At 39.0% G+C, this 23,106-nt stretch overlaps 1 protein-coding gene across 2 annotated transcripts in view; it reads right to left on the bottom strand.

Moving 5' to 3' along the window:
• Positions 1 to 22,387, bottom strand: part of ARID2 (AT-rich interaction domain 2) — a 161,057-nt gene extending 138,670 nt beyond the window's left edge. Inside the window, exons 1-3 of one of the 2 annotated variants that reach the window (XM_005297955.5) lie at positions 21,761 to 22,387; positions 21,507 to 21,600; positions 20,288 to 20,385 (exon numbers count right to left, since the gene is read on the bottom strand). In XM_005297955.5, coding sequence (XP_005298012.1) covers positions 20,288 to 20,385; positions 21,507 to 21,600; positions 21,761 to 21,852 — 284 coding nt within the window. In that variant the 5' untranslated portion in view covers positions 21,853 to 22,387. Of the gene's footprint in view, positions 1 to 20,287; positions 20,386 to 21,194; positions 21,293 to 21,506; positions 21,601 to 21,760 lie in introns of those variants that run through there. The other variant, XM_065557432.1, reaches the window with a different exon arrangement.
• Positions 22,388 to 23,106: the final 719 nt, after the last annotated feature.

The raw sequence follows: 23,106 nt of genomic DNA, 5'->3' as shown, positions 1-23,106 counted from the left end.
AGCCACTGCCTGTGTGACCACAGCCTCATGACTTTTTTTTTTTTTAAACACAAGCTAGATCAAAGCTACTGCAGTTACGTCTACACATGCTGCAATCAGACCTCCCAAATGCAGTGGATATATCCTCTCCCGCCAGTCCTATGTGTTACCCTCAGAGGGGAGATGGGATCCTGGGACAACACTGTGGGATGGTCTAAGAGGTATTATCTGAGGTGGAGCCAAAGGAGGCTTCCGCAGCTCCCAGGCATTCCATGATGATGATGCTACTTCAATGAGGGTGTGGGCCCTGCCTTAGATTAAAATGTTTGTGTTCAGTTATTTTGGTATGCCAAATTTACCTGAAGAATGCAAGCAAGAGAAGGAAATGGCAGTTTTCAACAATTTATAGTTCAGCCAAACGAGAATGGAATTTCATGGGACAAACAAAAGGCACTTCTCTAGCCACAGGGCTTTGTCCCTGCCAAATTTCAAAGGCCTGCTGCCAATAATGGAGGTGTTAGAACTCAAAAAAGCTGCAATAAAAATCTTTTATAATGGAAAGAGATAATCAACCTAAATCTAGGAGTATCTACTAGTCTCCCCCTACGATATCAATTTTGTATAAAGGTTAAAGGTGGCACATCTTCTCTCCTGTCCACAAACCTACACAATTTTTTTAAAACTTTCTAATTTTTACTAATTCTACAAACTACCTTTTTAATTATAAATTAAGTGCTCCTATATTTTTGGAGCACATAAAGGAATTATTCTTGATTTAAATAAAGACTTTCAACTCAAACAATTCATAGCAAATAATTCACCCTTTTAAAATAGTTTAATAGCCTATCAGAATACTTTCACTCCAAACTATTTTACAAACAACTACGCAGTAAGAAGCAAAGACAAACTTATGTTATTGTAAAATTCTATTAATAGGCTAAATTTGATCATTGTCTGTAAGCTACAATATGTCTCATTACAGTATTCACATTAGCAAAGATGGTTCTCTACCAATTGCTAAACTTATTTAAACACACTGTATATCTTAAGAATATTTTAATTCTTACTTTCCATAAATGTACAGCATTTGGTTAGTTCTATTTTCCACCATACAATAAAAAAGTAAGCCTTGAGTTCAGCACAATACATCTGAGGTTGTAATGAGATACAGAATAACTATTATATGTTCAGTGTTGCTTTAGCAGAATCAATTCCATTTCAAAGAACATATGTTTTCTATTTAAACATGAATTGTGACACAAGGACATTTTGATCAAATCATATATGTAGCATGTAGCTTTAGCTGACCACAAACTGATTCTTCTACAGACAGTGGAAACTCAGTACTTTGCAGGATCATTCACAGAGAAACAGGGATATTCAAGTGCTTGCGAGAAAAGGTAATTTGCCACCAGTTTTTAAACGGACCAATAGGGGATGAACTATTGAGGGCCTTACTGATATTCAAAAATTAGCATCAAAAATTGAACCTCTCCCCTGCTTTTCTATTTTAGAACACAACATGCACCAGACATCACAGTCATTAACATTGCAATGACTGCTTGTTGAGTATTTCTGCCTTCTTTTTCATGGAGCCACAGGGAGCAGTAAAACTGCTGGGACTACGGAAGGTGGCCCATACATTTGTCTCTGTGGAAGGACACAAATTCCATCTGCTCACCAATGACCCACAGGAGGCTGCTGATGATCCACTCTTCTAACTGTAGGTGAAATGGCTTTCTGTTTATATTTCAGATTATTGTCTGCAAGATAAAGTCTAAAATGGACCAATTGCTTTTCAACAGTATTTCTTTTATAATTCTCAAAAACCACAAAGTCAGCATGCTCCTCCAGTTTGTGTGCTTCAGTACTCAAAACTCTGAACTTATGGGAGTTCTTGCCTACTTTTGTACTAGCAGCAAAGACTCAGTTCACCAAGACTGGTACCACTGGGGAAAACTGAAAAACAAATATAAATTACGTGTTCTGGAGGTACACTAAATATACCTAAATAGCAAGTACAAGCAAGGGGATCAGTGGAACAGGTTTAAGAACATAAGAACGGCCGTACTGGGTCAGACCAAAGGTCCATCTAGCCCAGTATCCTGTCTTCCGACAGTGGCCGGTGCCCCAGAGGGAATGAACAGAACAGGTAACTATCAAGTGATCCATCCCCTGTCGCTCATTCCCAGCTTCTGGCAAACAGAGGCTAGGGACACCATTTGGGATATGTTAGAGAAAGACTACCTGAAAACAAACAACACTTGAGGATAGTTCCTGTTAAAATTTGGCAATATATTCTTTGGTAGTGTATTTTAGGTTAATAAACATCTTCACCTTTAGCATTAGCCTGTTTACCCCTGGCTATAGTAATGATCTTGTAAACAGGAGGTGCCTGCAAGTTATGATCTAAACATCCAAAATACTTTAACAAAATAAATCAAACATTTTATTTCTCATTCTTTACTTTAGAAACTGCTTCCATATGGGAAAAGATAGTGAAGTGCATGTTTGCAAATGTATCTTTTTAAAAAAAATGAAGACCTTGGAACACCGGAGTAACTATCCCTGAATTAAATTCTTACATTACTAATAAATATCAGTTTAAAATATCACTGGTGGTGAAGCAGTAACTAAATCAAGTAATACTTGGGTCTTTGATATTATATACCATATATACTCGATCATAAGCTGGTTCGTTTATAAGCCGACCCCCTTCCCCCCCTCCCCCGATGGATAAGTAAAAATGGAAATTTTTTGTGACCTGTTCATAAGCCGACCCTATAATTCAGGGGTCAGCAAACTTTGGCTCCCGGGCCCTCAAGATAAGCCGCTGGTGGGCTGAGATGGTTTGTTTACCTCGAGCGTCTGCAGGCACGGAGGGCGGCGCAGCCACAGCATGTTCCAGCGGGCTGGGCCAGGCGGCTGGGCCGAGTGGCACGGCCGCAGTGTGCTCCGGTGGGCCGGGTGGCGCAGCCACAGCCTGCTCTGGGGGGCAGAGCTGACTGGCACGGCTGCAGCCTGCCAGCCCCAGAACTGCAGCTGCTTTGGAGGCTGGGGGGAGAGCAGCATGGCCAGAAGCGGAGAGACTCTGGCCCTGCCTCTTCCCTTCTGGCTCTGCTGGCTGTGCTGCCTCGCCTTGCTCCCTCTGTTGGGGGGAGGGGCTGTGTCCCACCTCTCCCTGTCTATACCCGTTCAGAAGCCGACCCCCTTCTCTGGTGCTTCCCTTTTTTACTAAAAAAATTCAGCTTATGAACGAGTATATACGGTACTTGCTGGACTACTGCAAACTAAATGTCCACACTAACAATCCACCTTTGTCCTTTATAACTTTAAAGATTAGTAGAACACAGCTAATTTGTTAACTTACAGGTTCAGAGGAAAAAATATAACATACAAAACCAACCACCACTTCTATCAAATTGTAATAGTTGTTCCCTATTCTAACAATCAGGTATTCTTACTAAAAAAATAGAGATGGTGGGGATTAACCTGTACTTACTATAAAGTATTCCTGTATGTGAATACTGGTACATTTTCTATAAGTTAATAAACTCATATTTTATCATAAAAATGGAAAACAGTTCTCAAGTAGCAGTTCCCAAGCTTTTCTGAACTATACCAGTTCACCAGACAGACTTCTTCCACCAATCAACAACCTCCTCCCTCCTTTCTCTTCCTTATGGCCAAACTCCACTATGAGTTACAAGAACTAACAGTTGAATAGGCGTAGCAGTGGCAACACATTGGGACTCAATACAGAGGCTGGATTCTCATATCTATTAAGACAAGAAGAGGTTTGCAGAGGTTCCAGAAAAAGGAAAATAAAATAAAATGAGTTTGGAGAGCTAAGAACCAGTTTAAAAATTCTGAAGCACCAGTACTGGTACATGTACTAGAGGTTGAGAATTAACAACCTATTCCAAAGGAGCCCTCTTAGTATTCTGTTCATTCTTCAACTCTTCTAAACCACTTTTTTGGGGTACAGAGTTCAGAGGGATAATGAGTCCTTCAGATGATCTCCTTTTGCATACCTGATTAAATGTATTCTTCTTCTCCCCCCATCCCCCATCACCTTTCTTTATACCAGAGTCTACATCTTATCTTTGTTCTTCACAATTACTGTCCACAACAACACACACCGCTGGCAACAGAAAAGATGTTCTGGATAGTAACAGTGAAGAGCAAGATGAAATGGAGGATCTGATGTAAAGAATAAAAACAAAAGCAACGTCAACCACCATTCAGCAACTAAGCATTGTTGCTCATTGACATGATCTTGCTAAGACATACTTCCATGGGATTTCCTTTCTCTGAAGGCAAATGTTCCTTGCCTTGTGTATCAGGACCTGAATTATTGCCAGACACCACAGTTGTGATCTCTGAACTGATTAGCACCAACAAAAATTTAACTAAGGTTCCTAAAGCTTCCATTAGTTTTTTTAAGTCTTGCATTCTTTTCATAGATTTAAAAATGCATTCAAATTAATATAAACATAATTGTATTCATAAGGTAACAATACATCAAATATTAAAAAATGAAGTACTGCCTCCTATAGCCCACAAGATCACCAGGGGACTTGAAAATTACCCCAATCTATTTTAGGTGTTTCAGCACCCACTGCAGGAGATGCAAAAATATCATGAACTCAACACTTAGCATTTAATAGTGTGTTTATTTTTAAATACCTATCAAACTGTGCTCTCTGGCAACAGCCCCACATCTGTACTAAAGAATCTTTCTCCTCCCTCTCTATGAAGTCCCACAAAATCCAATTCTCAATTCTCTTCCCTTTTATAACAATTTTCTTCCTCTCTAATATTTTCTCTACATTTAACTTTAATTATCCCTTTTAAGCTGCTGATATGCAAATGTACATTTCTTTGGAATCATTAATGGCTCCTTCCTATTCACTCTCACTGCCTGTTTTACCAAATATACTTGTGGATTTGTCACAATTTCGTTTCGCTAAATGACATGAACACAAAAGTACTTCTCATGGTCAAGAGAAAAATACTAAGGCATAACTGTGTCTCTTCTACACTTGCTCCACGCTGACCACCTATTTGATTCTGAACTCTTCCTTTGCCTCCTATAACACCTATGTGAGTTTATCTACCTATCATTGCCTCCCATATATTGCCTGTGTACACTACCCTCTTAATTGCACTTTTTAAATTATACACACATGCACATGTACATTATCTGGTTTTGCTTTTACTAGTGCAGCTCCTTTTCCTACGGCCTTTCAAATTCAAGGCAGAACGCCTCTGGCCTGCTTTCTTGTGTACACACACACACAGCACTCTCATACCTTCACTGACATTCATTCATTTCAGGATCCACTTTAAAATTCTCCATAGCCTTCTCACTCCCTCCATTCCTTTAGTACTTGCACACTTCAGCCCCCTACCAGAAGCTCACTGTGCGAGTCTCCGTCATCTGAATAATAATTCTATTACACTGCTTCCTCACCAATTGTCCAAATCATTTCAAAACTCAGCTGAAAAAAAGTGTTCTTCCTTTCTGAATATGCCTTTTAATTTTGCTTTTCACCCTTTCAGCCATGAAAGCTACCTGAGGGACAAGTCTTTGGTCACTATCCTAAAAGCAAAATGAAGAATATATACCTGCCTAAATACAGGTGGGGCATGTCCCTAACCACACTCCTCTTCTTGTTTATCTATAATGAGATTCCCCCAGATGTCCATAATGCCCTCCATAGACTCGAAAGGGAAATTGGAACAAAAAATATCTTACTTTATAGAAAATTGAGTGTCAAAATGCATGAATAAATTACCAATCTTTCGCTTTAAAAAAAATAATTATTAATCATTTTTAGGATTTAGAGAGATTTTGAGATTCCAAGGCTCAGATTCCTTTTTTCCCCTGCTCTGGAAGCCCCATCTCTGCTACTAATAGTTCCAATTCTGCACTGGTATCTGCTAACTCAATACCATGCACCCAGTGAAATCAATGAAACTCTGCACAAGTACAGGATTCCATGTTAGCCTATCCTGGTGCAATGCAAAATCAGAATCTGTTATTATCAGGGGGAAAAGCCAGCAGCCCCTCAAGGAAGGACAGCATGGCTACATGAAAAGGACACAGCAAGCTGCTTTGTCAGATAATAGCAACCATTTTTATACATATAGGGGTGAAAGAGCACAACTTATGTCTTTTCTCTGACATCCTCTACACCCAGGGGTTGACGTATATTGGGCACGCGAAAAGAGGGAAAGACCCCTTTCAAATAACATTTATTACTTTTACTCTCTGGAGCTATCAGTGTTGTTCTGACAGAAGAGAAAACAGAGTGGTGATAAGCATAATAGCCCCAGTTAGCATAATATTACATGAGATTTTGCCCACAACACCTGGAAGCCATTAAATCTTCACTGCAAACAATAATTCAAATTATTGCAGAAACAAAAACAATGTTCTTCTAATGATATTATATCTATATGATACAGTAGAAACTGCAGAGTCATGTGGTAAATTGCATTTTTCATACACCTCTGACTGCCTCACTTGCCCCCTGCTCACTATCCATCTTTGTCAGGACTACTTACATTCCAAACCTCAAAGCAGCTTCAAACAGCAGCCACCTTTTCAAATCCATTTGTTACAGGAAGATTTCCTACTCTCTCCAATATGTAGAAGTTCCAGCCCCAAAATTACACTGGTCTGAGGACAAGGACAAGCAATAAACAGTCCCACACTAGAACAGGATTATCATCAGATATCTCACGAACCATCAGAGCTGGAAACAGAACTACTGTAACACAGCACTTTGTTCCAATAGTATAAGGTCCCAAGATAACGTACTTTTAAGTCTTCACATTTTTATGTATAGAAAGTTAGCAGATCATTTTTACAGTGTTTTATTTTGTCTCTCGTTGCGCTCTGTACAGTTGGACTCATGATAATGAAATCTGGCTTCAGATGTAGGAGAGATACAAGAAATAGTGACAAAACTTTCATGCCATATCATCCCATCACGTACTCTATACATATATAATTTACATACAAAATATGTATGCAAATTTTATGACAGCTAGATGTGCATTAAATAAATTTACTAATTTTTCTCACAGTAACAGTATCATTAGAAAACAAAACAAAAAAAACCCTCACGATGACATTACTGACCAAAGCAAATGTAAAATCTTATTGCGATACAGTGTCCTTCCTTAGCCCTATACTTTCCAATATTTGTTTTCATCATCATCATGTTATGTCCTAATTTAGAGTCCAGTCCAGCACACCCTTACTTAGGTGAGTAGTCCCATTGACTTCCTCAATGGGACAATGACTCCCATGAAAAAGGTTTTGGAGGATCAGACACTTAGATTGTAAATTCTTCAGGGCAGGGACATTATTTATTCGCCTGTAAATCATGGTATACAATTACAATACTGTAGAAATAGTGATAAAATAACAGTAATTATACAGATGACATCTCCACTTTAAAAAAAATATGTGAATGAAAATGGCAAATTTAATGGTCATGAAAAACGTTCACAAAAGTGCAATTGACGAAACTGGAAATGAATTCCTCTATTCACAGAACATTCATAACACACACAGAGATGCAAGAGAACCCTGGGAAGTCTTGCACAAGCATGTCTGAATTTTGTTCTGGAAGAATGGTCCTGTAGGGATAAGAAGGTGGAACTCAATCAAGTCCACAGGCCACCCAACATTTATAAGATAATGGCAATGTTAATTTGCTAGTGACCCAGCATCCTGACCAGAATTCAGTTCTGTGACCTAGAGCTGAAAAGTTCCACATACTATTTCAAATACCTTAAGCAATCAAGATACTTTCTATATTTTGTATAATATACATTCATATTCACATTCTCCCTACTTTTCTCAAATTATGTCCACAACTACTCCCCTCATCGACATTATAAAAGGTTTTAAATGTCTGTATTTATTGTGGCCACTGAAAATCAGCAATATTGAGCATTATAATATACTGATGAAATTAAGGATGACAGTAAAGGTAAAACAAAAAGTTCTGTTGATAGAATCTTGAAAACTTAACTGTAAGAACTAAACGAAGCAGCGACTTTGTATCAATTATTAATTCTACTTTTACTAGGGATTTTTATTTTAAATTTTGAACTGTCAAGCTGTGTGGGTCAGTCAGTGTAAAAATCTTTTCCATACTGACCAAGAAACATGAAGTTTAAGTTGATTTTGAAAGCCAAACTATATTTTATATACTTTTCCCCCCATCGCCTTGTCTTTCACAGTTTTCAGTAGATTCCTTCCACCCATCCTCCCCAACGCTAGCTAGATCAGACATTAAACTGTCTTAAATTGATGTCATTGTGCCAAATACAAGTCCTATCCTTGAGAAAATTACTTCTAATGTGCTTTGAGCCTGCAGCCCTTACTTATCTACGAAGTCCCACTGGAGGCAATGGAAGTTGTGGGTGTTCAGTTTACACTAATTTTATTGTCATATGTGTTCAGTAGATCTTTCCTGATTTCCATTTTTTAGACCATCTTTTCTCTAAAGCTGTATTTTAATAATTATGGCCCAGATCCTGCAATCTGTTCAGTACAAAGAGACCACTTTCCCGATGTGGAGGAGTCCCATTGATTTCAATGGCATTCCAAGTAGGTACAGCAGGCTGCCTATGCACATCCAAACACACTTCCACATATACCATACATATCCTACTGCAAATCAACACCTATAAAAGCATCAATGTACTATACTACCAACAGGATATTTTTGCTTCCCATTGGAGACCAATATATTTCTGAACAATCATTTATCTCACTAGAGGTATCTCAGACAAATAGAATTGTAGTAGTGTATTTTTGTGTGAGTTGCACACAAATGTACATCTGTACATTCTTGATCAGAAAATCCTCAATATATTTCCAACTAGCTGAATACAAGTAAACTGAAAATGAGTTTTTTATAAGATCACATAAAAATGTATTCATGTTTCTAAGTGTTTAGCTGTATTAAGCAATAACAGTGTATTGACCATGAGGCGTAATAATGAAGCACTACCGATAGTGATGCAGTCATTGATACAGTTAGTGTTGTAATTTAATTTTGGAGTTCAGCACATTTTTACTATTACTCTATGGCACTGTATTTATCAACAGTGTGTTTAACTACAATTTACTGCATACTATTCAACTAAGTGACTTTCATGGCATACACAGAGTAGCACATAGTACAAAATATGCAACCAGTTTGCCTAAGATTGAAGAAAATTGTATGATTTTACACTGTATTATTCAAAAAACTGTCTTCAAAACTGTACTGTAATCAGTGCCGTTTATTCCACAAATCCGCCATCAGAATTTGCTGTGGAATTCATCTTTTATACACAATTCTGCTCCAGAAGCACCGTTTTCAATTTTAAAATATTATATTTCTAGCCCTTGTGGCTGCAGAGATAACCTTGGAAACATGAATCAAGTGTAAACCAATGCTGCAATGCCTGCCTAGGTCTGCAAAGACCCTGAAATAACGGCTCTAAGACACATGAACTGCCCCGTTCATCTCAGTTTGGTCCTATGGATTCTGAAATTCCACAGCTATGGAATTTTTCCCAGACACTATGGAATTCAACATTTTTGTTAATCATAGAATCATAGACTAAGGTCAGAAGGGACCATTATGATCGTCTAGTCTGACCGCCTGCACAATGCAGGCCACAGAATCTCACCCACCCACTCCTGTTACAAATCTGTGTCTGAGCCATTGAAGTCCTCAAATCATGGTTTAAAGACTTCAAGGTGCAGAGAATCTTCCAGCAAGTGACCCGTGACCCACGCTGCAGAGGAAGGCGAAAAACCCCCAGGGCTTCTGCCAATCTGCCCTGGAGGAAAATTTCTTCCCGACCCCAAATATGGCGATCAGCTAAACTCTGAGCATGTGGGCAAGACTCACCAGCCAGACACCCAGGAAAGAATTCTCTGTAGTAACTCAGATCCCACCCCATCTAACATCCCATCACAAGCCATTGGGCATATTTACCGCTAGTAGTCAAAGACTAATTAATTGCTAAAATTAGGCTATCCCATTATACCATCCCCTCCATAAACTTATCAAGCTTAGTCTTGAAGCCAGATATGTCTTTTGCCCCCACTACTCCCCTTGGAAGGCTGTTCCAGAACTTTACTCCTCTGATGGTTAGAAACCTTCGTCTAATTTCAAGTCTAAACTTCCTGATAGCCAGTTTATATCCATTTGTTCTTGTGTCCACATTGGTACTGAGCTTAAATAATTCCTCTCCCTCCCTGGTACTTATTCCTCCGATATATTTATAGAGAGCAATCATATCTCCTCTCAGCCTTCTTTTGGTTAGGCTAAACAAGCCAAACTCTTTGAGACTCCTTTCATAAGACAGATTTTCCATTCCTCGGATCATCCTAGTAGCCCTTCTCTGAACCTGTTCCAGTTTGAATTCATCCTTCTTAAACATGGGAGACCAGAACTGCACACAGTATTCCAGATGAGGTCTCACCAGTGCCTTGTATAACGGATTTTCTATTTTGTTGCAGCCAGGCACCTCACATTTGGTTCTCGGTCTCCCTGCCCTGCCAGGACCTCCCTGCAGCTTCCTTTACCTCCAGTCTTTCCTTCCCACCTTGAATTGTTCCATGGAGACAGACAGCGGGGAGGGGGGCGAGTGTCATTGAACTAAAGCTGGAATCCAACTTTCACCCAGGGAGCCAGAAGAGGATGAGGGGAAAATCAGAAGCACTGACTGGTGAGCTGAGCTAGTCAACTTGGAAAATAGTATAGCAGTAAAGACCTAGGGAGCCAGTTTGAGGAGCTGCTGAAGCTGGTTATGAGCTCCCGCATTTCCTGGCACAAATGCAGCGGAAAAAGGTTTCTGAGTCTGACCAAATGGGCAACATGATGGAAGCCTGAGAAGTGGAGCTAGGATACGTAGAGAGCATAAAGAAGAAAAATCCATACTCAAAAATAATCACCGTTGAAAATAGTAAATGAATCTCATGTCAATTAGTATTTTTAACTATGAGCCATAATTGCATGTTTATGTAAGGGTGGGAGATACAAGAGATTAATGTTGTTGAGGAATTTAGTCCCATTGTGCCACAGAGTATACAAGGCCATGATCATAAAACATATGCTCCAGGGGCAGAGATAAGGTTGCACATTCAGCCTTAAATTAGGTCAATCCTGACTTTTCATGTCTTTACTGTGCAAACGTAGCATTATATGAATATAGGTTATTTTAAATTTAAATTTCTTAGGTCTTCAAGAAGTAAAAAAATGGGGTAGGGAAAAGAAAAATCCTCAGGAGAAAGCACTTCAAACTCCAGAGCTTCAAAGTCCTGCTATCTTGCCAAAAATTACAAACTGCACATGTGAATTTCATAAAGTGGAACTGTTTGCGGACACTACCTAAACTCTGCAATACTTGATCAAAACCACCAGTTGACCAAAGTCAACTGTGTACTGACAAAAGTTAACTCTTAATTTTTATTTGGCTATATATATCAGAGCTTACAATTTTACACCTTCTTAACATCTTAATCACCATGAAACTAGTTGGCATTTACTAAATTTATACCGGAATTAAGGTAATCATCATTCAGCTAACTCAGTTTCTTGGGAAATGACCCAACAGAACAGACACCCCAATACACCATGTCCCTATAAAGCTCAATATATACTGCAACTTCTATATACACCAAAACACTTTACACATTAACTTCAATTCCACTACTCACATTTTTAAAGTTAGGCACCGGCATCAATACATTGCAGAATTGGGGCCTATATACAGACAGCATTATGAAATTGTAGCAACCTCGATTTAACTATCTTGCGGTTGAAAATCTAATCCAACCGCAAGATAGTTAGACTTCAACCTTTTGCTCCTAGGAAACTATATTTGAAACTGGATGTTTAGCCCACTAAACCCTCAAGCAGAGTCCAAAGATCCACCACTATTCTAAGTAGCTTCTCGCTATTTTCTTTTCTTTCTAAAAGTCAACTTCTCTCTTTCAGAAATATTTGTACCAAATATCCAATCCCTTCTATTCCTTCTCTCTGAGTGTACTCCCTCTCATCTATGCCATGCTCTTTGCTTCTCCACATGGCAGGGCACATATAAACAGTCTGGAAATAGATTTATCTTTTCTAATAGTTCTAATTTCTTAGTATTTATTTTCAAATACCCAAAAGCATGCTAGGCACATGACAGAAATAAGACGACAAACCGTCTCTGCCCCAAAGAGTTCACAATCCCATTTTACAGATGGGTAAACATTGATGTCAAGGGACTTGCTTAAGGTTGCATACCAAATAAATGTCACACTCAGGACTAGAAGCCAGGTCTTTTGGTTGGCTTCCTGACCCATGCCCAATTCACTGTACTCCAGGTGTGCCCTCCAAAATTATTATTTGTACTGAAGTAACTCCAAGAAACAATCAAAGACCAGAGCTCCACTGTACAGACACATAGTAAAAAGACAATCCCTGCCCCAAAGAGCTTACAATCTAAGTTACTGATTTAGCTTTTCGGTGTCTCAATTTTCCCATCTGCAAAACATGGCAAATACTACTACTTTGCACTAATATGGTGCCTTTTCAGCTATTGATTTCAAAGGTGGTAAGTATTAATAGCCCATTTTATAGATAGCTTAACTAAGGCTCAGAGACTGGAAGAAGTTTATCGGATAAGATAAGGGTCTTACACATAAGATACCTAGGTTCCATTCTCAGCTCTGATATATGCTCTCAATGTAACTGGCTTAACTTCTGTGTGTCTTAGGCCTGGTCTACACTACAGAGTTAGATTGACGTAAGGCAGCTTACGTTGATCTAACTCTGTAAGCGTCTACACTTAAATGTACCTTCCACCAATGTAGCCCACTCACTACACCCACTTAATAACTCCACTTCTGCGAGAGGCCTAGTGCTTAAGTCAATGTAGTTAAGTCGACATTGTGTCAGTGTACACACTGCGTTGCTTACATTGACTGTTACCGCCTTTCAGAAGCCGTCCCACAGTGCCCCACACTGACAGTTAAACTGGTGCAAACGCTCCTGCTGAGGATGCACACTGCCAAGACAAAGAGCCTAGTGTGGACATGCAAAAGCGCTTTAATTACTGTGGTGTCTGCATGTCGATGTAACTTAGGTCGACTTAATTTTGCAGTGTAGAGGTGCCCTCAGGCATCTCACTGGCAAATGAGGGCAAACGATATTACTCATTAAAGTGTGTTAATTGCAAAGAATTTAAACCTGTCAGGTGATGAAGGGAAAAGAACTCTGAACCTCTTGTCTCCCTGCCCACCGCCTTATTCCACTTCACTAGGGGACAAGCCAGGAGTCTTGCACTACCAAGCATTCTGTTTATCCTATATTTGAAACTTAAATGGTTACCATAGCTATTTTTATGTCTGAAAATATAAACTCAATTTAACATCATAAAACGGCCCCCATTACCTTTCACCAGTTAGTAGAAGACTGAACAGGTCTTAGTGTAATCACAATAAGTAAAGCTGTTACTAAAAGGTTATATTTTTGTAAATTACTAGTCACTGCACGTAACTGTCAGTTTAAATATATATTTAAAGTACTTACAAAGAAATTCAGAACTGTGTGTTAACACTGAAGCATAGTGTCTTGCCAAACATAAATATATAAATAAATGAATATTTAAGTTTAACAGCAGAGAATCCAGATCATTACCTCCAACAGAAAAGCCCACAGGAAGGAACCAGGAGAAAAAAAATTACCACAAAGTTCACTTCACAGAGTTTTCACCAGCTTGTTCAGCAGCAGAGAGGAGTTTGCCCCTTCACTGAAGATCTCAGGGATCCAGTGGAGGCCAGGGCCATCTGCATAGAGGCCCCGTTTCTTCACACTTGCTTCAGGGACTTTTTGTTGAGTTTTCAGTCAGACCAACTTTAATATAACCATGCTGCCACTAACTCCCTCATTTGCTGCTGCCTCCCAAAAAACCCCCAAGTGCAAGTTTTACAACTTTGAGGCTATATTAACTTTTGAGCAGATTGCCAGTACAGTTGGTGAGGAAACAGAATCCATCTAAATAAATAACTCTTAACAAGAGACACCTTGAGATATGAAATGACCAAGATATTTAATCTCAAAAAATCAAGTTTAGCCTTGACTGTAAAGGCACCAACAGTACTACTATAACTAAAACAAAATTCTCCATCAAGTATTTAAAATATTTCCCTAAGCCTTCAAACCAAGGCCTCAACTGCTTGATGGAAACACAAACTATAAATTATTTTCCCTTAAGAAAGAATTTAAAAAAAAACACACTAACAATTAACAGCCATATGTGATCTCTACTCTTGCAATCATTTCAGGATCTGTGATAAAATTTAAGTGATACAGCTTTTTAAGGTGAAGCACAGAGTGTTCTAGTAAAACCTGTAGTAAATGACAGTCTCCCTTACAGTATTATTCAAGGATGGACAACACCTATAACATCATCTACTCCATCTCCACATCCATGCTGTTTTTCTTCCTTGTTCCAAACAGTTTATTTTTAAATGACCCATGTAATAGGGTTTCCACCATTTTCCTTCGCAGACTATTCCACAATATAGTAGATCTTACTTTAAAAGTTTGGCCTGCTATTTAGCTTAAATGTATAATTTCTTAATTTAATTCCATACTTCTTATTACAGCCCCTTACACTACTCTAAATAATTCCACCCCTTTCTAAGTGTTAAAACCTGTTAAATGTCTGTAGGATGGATATCATCATGGCCACTATAGTCCTTTCTTAGTCAAGCAATACATTTATCTCAGTCTTTCCTTTTAAATCAATCCCGAAAATCTTCTAAACATAGAATCATAGAACTGAAAGGGACCTCAAGAGGTCATCTAGTCCAGTCCCCTGCACTCAAGGAAGAACTAAGTATTATCTAGACCACCCCTTTCAGGTGTTTGTCCAACCCGCTCTTAAAAATCCCTCATGATGGAGATTCCACAACCTCCCTAGGCAATTTATTCCAGTGCTTAACTCCTATTTGTCCCACCTGGTAATGAGGTGCTGAAAGTAAAAACAATATTCCTGATGTAGTCATACTAGTGTCATAGAAGAGAGACCATTACCCCACTGTTTTGTGACATGATGCTTCTGTGTATGCAGCCTAAAATTATGTTGGCCTTTTCTGCTGCCATAGCACATTGCAAACTGGGGCCTGATCATTCTGTCAGTAGCATGTAGAACTCCCATTAACATCAATGGGAGCTGTATGCACAAGCAACTGACACGATGATCGAGCCCCTGATATCTCATTTGCTGTTCACTATCACTCCCATCTCTTTTTCAGCATTACTGCTTTCCAGGTTATTCCCTCGCACCGAATACCTATTTTTGGATTATTGCCCCCAAGATATTTAGCTTGAATTTTCAAAACTAAATCTCATTTTGTTATTTGCTGCCAATGTCTCTAATCTCTCTAGGTCTATTTCTTTTATTTCTCTGTCCTCACTGGTATTTGCAACTTTCTCCAGTTTAGCATCATCTGCTAATTTCATTAGTATGCTGTTCACTTTCTCTTAAAGATCATTAATAAAGACAATAATTATGGTCTTGAAGCTGTAATGGAACTGAGTCTGTGTGACTATGTATTTGCACCAGTGGATCTCTTTACAGGATTGAGGCCTTAAACTGGACCCAAAAGATCTTGGCAGTTCCTCACTACGCATGTCCCCCATTCTTTGATATTTATCGTTTTTTGTTTATGGTTTTTCAATCAGTTTTTAATCCACAAGATTGGCTATATTTTTAAATAATTTGAGAGTGAGATTTTGAGAGACATATTTCAGATGTTTTACTCAAATTTAAATAAATTCAGCTATAAAACTTGTTCATTATCTACTATGGCCCCGGCCCCTGACCCTACAACCAGATCCAGTAGGCAGATGAATCTTTGCATCCGTGCAGAAACCATTGATGCCTGTACAGGTCCAGTTGCAGGATTAACCCCAAATTTTGAACGTTTTTTTTAAAAAAGAAGGAAAATCAACATAGTTTGGCAAAAATCTGTTTTTTATAAATCCAGGCTACTTATTGTGCATGGTTCCATTATATTAAGAGGGGAAATTTCTCAATATTTATTCCATTCTTTTATGAGGGATAGAGGTTAGATTTTTTTCTGAGGCTCTAATTGCTAGGATGATTCTCCTTTTTTGAAAATCAGAACTATATTTGCTTTTCTCCAATCTTGTATTACCTCAAAATTCAGCGGACTTATAAAACTGTTCAGATTTTTCTTCAAGTATTCCACCTACTCTTCATCAATAGCTATATTTATAAAGTTTTCCTCAGTTCTTAATTGTCCAAACTTGTTTATTTTTCTCATTAAAGATAAAATTTGTTTAAGTGGTTCAGTATGATGGTTTTTTTTAATAATTAATTTAATCCCTTTCCTCATGTATTAACTGACCTACTTTCCCTTTGCTACTACTTCCCCCCCCCAATATTTATTAAAACCCTTCTTATTCTCCTATGCCCCTAACATTAACTCATTCTGCTTTTTGCTGCCCTTATCTTTAGCATGAGTTCACTTACGAACCAGATTCACAATTTTTAAAAATTACTTACATGACTGAAATTTAAACTATTCTACCTGATATCTAAAGGAAACACCAATCTTTAGCCTAACTTCTCTAACCACCACAAATATATTAAAAGAAAGAATTCATGTCTCTGTAACAGTTATTTTTAATTCAGCCACCCATATTCCAGTTGCATCTTTTGTTTTAAATTCTCTTCCCTCCTACCACCTGCTCCCCATATACAGCTACAGGCACAGAACCTACAAATAGATACATCCCTGTAGGTTTATGCCCACATGAAGTTCCACTAACAGGACTCCACATGGATGGAAGGGCCACATCAGGGCAACTGTTTGTATGACTGGTGGCCTACCCAACCATTACATGAAATAAACTTCTGGTTTTTTGTTAAACTTCTCTTTTGCCAACATGTTTACCAAGGCATAGCTGACAAGAAATGTAAAAACATGCTTTTGACCACCATTTACATGTACTGCCCCATATTATAATGTTTCCATTAACATTGTAAAGTAGCCACACAGAAGTATTTGAAAAATGCTTTACTAATTCATCTCAGTTGACATGAAATAGCTAATTTTCACTAAGATCCAAGGGAATTACACTAACTGCTATTGTAGAGACTTACACTACTATATTAACAAATAAAGTCCATCAGTGGTTATTGGCACTGTGGCATTTGACTGCTCACTACAGAATCATAGCGCATGAATGGCTGTACCTGTCACACAGCTCAAACCAAATGTAGTCAAACAGTTAGTGTGATTCAGGCAGTCTCTCACACATAATTTTTGGAGAAAAAATATTGTAGCTTATTTGAATTGTTTATCATGGGATCAGGAGCGTATCCAGTTTTAAATTTATGTTTTTAATGAAGGCTAAAACACACTCTTACACTCATCTGGCAAAATTCCACAACAGTCAACATGAAAAAATAGTTACAGTTTAAAAACAACAACAACCCTCACTACCTGAAAAAGGGTGTGGTATATCTTTGACAAGGCATTCAATTTGATGAAGACAAATGGATCACCAGTATGTCATACAAATAGTTAACTAGCTATTTAAGCATTAATTTTAAATCAAAATGACACAATCCTAAGAGATGATATAGCAAAACAGGCTAATGGTCCACCTAGTTTGAGATCTTATCTCAAACAATGTGCAATGCCAGATGCTTCACAGAAAGATATAACTTCCTACCATCACAAACTACCAAGGCTCCAAATCTGCTAAGGTATCCACATGATTCTTCTTCTTGGTGTATGCACAATGTGTCTCAGGTGGCACAAACAGTGAACATCAATGAGTGCCATCGAGTTCAACAGGGCTCCTATAAACAGCTGCCTGTGCAGGTCTCTTTACAGGATCCGGGCCCAATGTTACATACTGGGAAAAACTTCTAAGGTTGGTAGGCCCAAGTTTTGACCAGTTCAGTTTGCAAAAGTCCTTAAAATTTGTGGGCCAAGATTTTGAAAAGCAACTAATGATTTTGTGTACCTAAACTGAACCCCCTCACAAGGGTCTGATATTCAGAAGGTAGATGTCCAGCAATTCATGAAAATAAGGCCCCTTTAAGGAATATTAAGTCATATTAATATTTGTGTTGGTGTCTTTCTTCCTTCTCCTCACCCCTCCCCCCCCCAAAAAAGCCTGAACAAAGAAAAAAAAGTCAGTACCCCACCTACAACCTTGCAATAACAAACCAATGAGCACAGAGTGGAGGGAAAATAAGTTAGTTAAGAAAACACTTAATCTTCCAATGGAATTACCAACAATGAGCAAAACAAGAATATCAAAAATTATGAAAAAATAATTGATAGTATATTTCAAGAACAGTCTAACGTAAACTGTTTTTAAAGATTTTTCATTTTAACAATTTTTTTTTAATTATTTTCACTAAAATAAAATCAATTACAGTTCTTTTAAAGCTGTTATGACTGTTTATGTAAATCTTTTAGAAAAAATGGTTATTTTTAATACCCTGTCAATACTACTACAGTAACAACATACAAACTTTTAGTGATTTGGTCTACTAAGAATCCAATGTATTTTTAAATAAAAAATGGTACATTATATATTTTAAATTACTTCTTATTTGGATTGTGCTAATGACCACAGGACGCAAGACACTTTCAAAACACAGAAGGCGGCACAGTAACTGTCCCAAAGAGTATACAACCTATTACCGCAACAAGCTTGAGTATTCTGACATTTATTGATTTGAAAATATGGACATGAAAGAAGGGAGGGGTCAGACAACAATCATATTACAACTTTAGTACATTTTTCAGGAGTTTGAGATCTCATAGTCCATTAGGAAAACTCAAAAAAGCAAAAACCAATTCCTGTCATTCAGCACATATTTAGCAATATTCTCCCAATGCTGCATATTAATAAAATAAACAAACAAAAATAGATGGAAGACACCCAAAAATGAGATTACCAACTTGTTCCTAGGACCACTAGTAGCCATTAATATAGTACATAGTGTTAGAAAAGTTTATTTCTTCAATTGGTGGGGATTTTAAAGAAATAACATGCCATCACAAAACAAATCCAGTAGCTACAGATATCTGACTAAGGTTTTCCAGACTTCATTGTAACTCAATAACTGCTCTACACAGTGCTGTGAACTCTACAGCTTCAAGCTGGAAGTCAATCTAGGACAGCCAATAGAAAGTGCACCTGTGCAATTACTGCATTTTCTAATTCAGAATGCTAAACCTGAGACAGATATAACTTGTGTGCATTGTGAGAAAACAAAAATCAACAATTAAAACAACACACAAAGGATATATCACATACAAAAAGCACAGCCTGTATCTATTTTGTCATTAAAAAAAAATGGAAAATTACTATAAAATATAATGTATATAATTTAAAAACATAAATGCTGGCTCCTTAAACATATGGTAAACACTTTTAGAATATATATAAGAATATTTTCATGCAGATTACAGTTGATAAAAGTTATAATTAACATTAATAAAAGATCATTTAGTAACTGAACAGTAGCATATGCACCAAACTAGAAGATGCACTATAAGGTTCATAAAGGTCAGAAAAATAACCCTTAGCATTACTTTAAGGAATTTCATAAGATCACTGAAAAAAATTGCAGGAAACTGATATTTTTAAGTAACAGAATATTTTAATTTTTTTCAATTTGACAACTCTAGATTATAAAAATCAACTGAAAATATTGTATACGACAAACAGCTGATAATTGTGTATTTATATATTGTTGAGAAGCAAACCATCTTTCCACAAAAGATGTATTTTTAAACCTGAGTCTAACTTCATAAACAGGTAACCAAGTTTACTAATAAAGACATTTTATTGCGCTGAAATGAAACAAAGTTTCAATAACTAATATACTAATTTGGTTGCTGGTATCAGTTTTACTGTACTGTCAATTTAAAATAATCAATAAAAATGCCTCTGACTATTGTTTACGTACTTAAGTTTACCTGATAGGTTTAAAGCTGGCAGATGTAAAATACAAATATAAACAATAACAAAACAGATTACAAATATAAACAATCACAACATAGAGTTACTTTCAACTCACCAGTGAACCAGTTCAATAATCGATTAGGAAGTGCTTTATTTTAGAGTATTTTTGGTGGGTGGGGTTGCTTTTAAATTTACACACATTGAAAATAAAATGCTATCCCATGCTCAATAATACTATTGAAAGAGTCCTTATCAGCACTTACCGCAAGTAATACTGTTTTAAAGCGAAGGCAGCGTTAGAACAACTTCTGGGAAAGTTAAACTCCTCTACAATTTCTCCCCACTGATTCTTCTCAGATACCTGTCAAAAACAACATACAGACAGAGATACACAACACACACACATATATATCGTCGATAGTGAACATTACAAGGAATACGGGCTGCCATGAAACAAATAAATATATGAAAACTATATAGAGAAAGATCTATATATCTATATCTATATGGGATATAGGGCTATATTTCTCATTGACAGTCCCTGGTGGTCTCCCCTCAGGTATAATCCAGCTCCTCGCCACTATTTTACATTTTATTTAATGTATTTGATTATTCTGAGGGAAACGGAGAGTTTATATTGTTTTGGGGTTGTTTGTTTTGTTTTTACTGCCTGGACAATAACCAATCGGGAGTCCCTCTGTCGCCCCCTTTTAAATCCTAACGCGGTCCGTTAAAAACCCAAAGAAGTTTAAAATGATTCACGAAAGTCTTGGAGGGGGCGCCCACTGGTGTCCGGGATTCAGGGGAGCGGGGGAGCCGTCCCGGTGAGTCCCCCCAAGACAGATCCATAGACACAGAGAGGCCTTTCTTTTGAGGCCTACATTTCTGTCCCTAGCCTTGAAGCCTAAAGATGGCTATTTGATTACACACTGTCTTGGGTGCCCCTTTTGTTATTTCTCTCCGGGAAGGGCTCCGAGGGCAGCGCCTGGTCCCCCCCGGCTGCGAGGATCATTTCCTAGCCCATGCTCCGTGCCGATTATCGATGTTAAACATGCCCGCTAATTTTGAGTTGCACTAAAACTGCACTCAGACGCTCCTCTCCGTCTCTGCCTGTGTGAAACACACAGAAAGCAGCAATCGCAAGCGAGAGAAACAAACTCACACACACACCTACACACTCTGCTCTCTCTCCTTCTCCCAGGAACGAGGGGAAGGGAAAAGGGGGCTGTGGAGGAGGAAAGGGAGGCACAAGCATTGCGTACGCTGCACCCCCAACGATCCCCCTTCATCTCTCTACCAACAAGGCCAAGCCACCAACCTGCCTGCCTGCTTCCTTCCTTCTTCCACCCCCCACCTTCCCTTACCGGCTTTCAATGGGACGCTTCCCGGCCACCCCACCTCCCCTCTCTGCCCCCGAGGGTCAGAGGAGACTTTTGGGAAGAGGTTACTGGGAGGGAAACCCAAATTAAAACTTCCACTCACCTTCCCAAATCCGCCTAAAGTGGTGACTCTGGTGTAGAGAGCGTGAAGATCCAGCTCCTTCCCACCCACCACAGGGATCTTCTTAAAAGGAGACCTGCCAAAGGCGATACACACAAAACAACACAACTTGTCAACTCTGCCCCCTTTTCTCCCCTCATAGGGGCTGCCGTGTCCTTCAGGGAAGGGGCTGGAAGTTGGATCTGGTCGGTTTAAAAGCCTCCCCCCCTCCCCTTCCATCTCCCCATTTTCCTCACCCTCTGCTGTGGTGAAACTGCCGCAGCTCGTCCAGGAAAGCGAGTCCCTTTCTCCGCTGGTCTGGTTGGGTTTTACCCGTCGAATTTGCCATTTTTTGTATTAAAAAAGGTTTTCTTTAAAAAAATCCAATTAAAAAAAAACAACAACAATCCCCGGCTCCTCCTTGTCTTTACGAGACCCAGGTGCCCGTGCTCGGCCGGGGATCAGCCATGGAGAGGGGCTTGTTTAAAAAAAAAGTTTAAAAGGAATAAGGGAGCCCCCGAGAGCGTGGTAATTGCGAGTCCCGTCTTCACACAACACACAGGCAGAGACACACAGGGAGGGAGAGGGGCACCTCTCAGTAATTCCTGCCGCTGCCTGTCTCAGCACCACAAACCCAACCGATCCAGCCTGCACATGAGACTCAACATGGTGCTGCTGGATCACACAATGAATTGGGTTAGTGTTGTGATGGGGCGGGGGGAGCTGGAGTGAGGTATTGACAGTGTGTGTGTGTTACAGACGCGGCTCCATGCAATCTCCCTCTCCCTCTCTCTCTCACACACACACACTGTACAGCTACAGCAGCAGCGGCGGCGGCGGCGGCAGCGGGATTCACTTCTCTTCTCTCTCAGACAAAAAGATCTGAGGCCGCCGTGCGGCTGCCTGGGCGAGAGCGCAACACAGCGAACCCCAGAGGCCGGCCCAGGTACTGCAAAAGGCAGCTCGAAAGGCAAAAGCCAGCACAGCCCCAGCAAGCAGTTCCTGGCGGGGAACAATAGGCTCCTCTCGCCACTAAGGGCTCATCTGCAATGTGCCGCAAACTTCACACAAAGCCAGGCGGAAAGAGAAAAGGGAGAAGGAGAAAAGGGAAGGGAAAAAACGGCTACTACCGGTTGTTCCAGGGTTAGGGGTAGGGGAAATGTGCCCTTCTTCTCAGGCTTTAAAGGGACGAATCATTCCAGTGACTTAGTCGAGGGAGAAACAAGGAAACAGGAAAGTTTGATTTGAAATCTCTGTATTAAATTGGCCTAAATCAAATGTACTGAGTTAACAAAATGAAGGGGGCACGGGAGGATTTTGACTTAAAAACAAACTTTTGGGTGTCTCACTCTAATGCATTTTGAATTATAAGGGTGATTTTACATACTTCATTCAAAGGCCCCCAAACTCCTTTAAGAGGTTAAATATTGTAAAATCTTCCCAATGAGGAAGTCTGATCCCTTAAATGAGTGATACCTTAGGCAGGTATGTCACTAGGGGAGTGAATTGTCTTGCTAGGTAAATATTTTCTTTCTGGTTAAGAAGTGATATTCTTTGTAATTAAATAATTTTATTAATACTACACCCCAAACAAAGTCACATG

Source organism: Chrysemys picta, chromosome 1 (assembly GCF_011386835.1).
Source record: "Chrysemys picta bellii isolate R12L10 chromosome 1, ASM1138683v2, whole genome shotgun sequence".
In the NCBI taxonomy this organism is placed as follows: domain Eukaryota; kingdom Metazoa; phylum Chordata; order Testudines; family Emydidae; genus Chrysemys; species Chrysemys picta.
The sequence above is the reverse complement of the archived record's forward strand: the minus strand, read 5'-3'. Positions and strand labels throughout refer to the sequence as shown.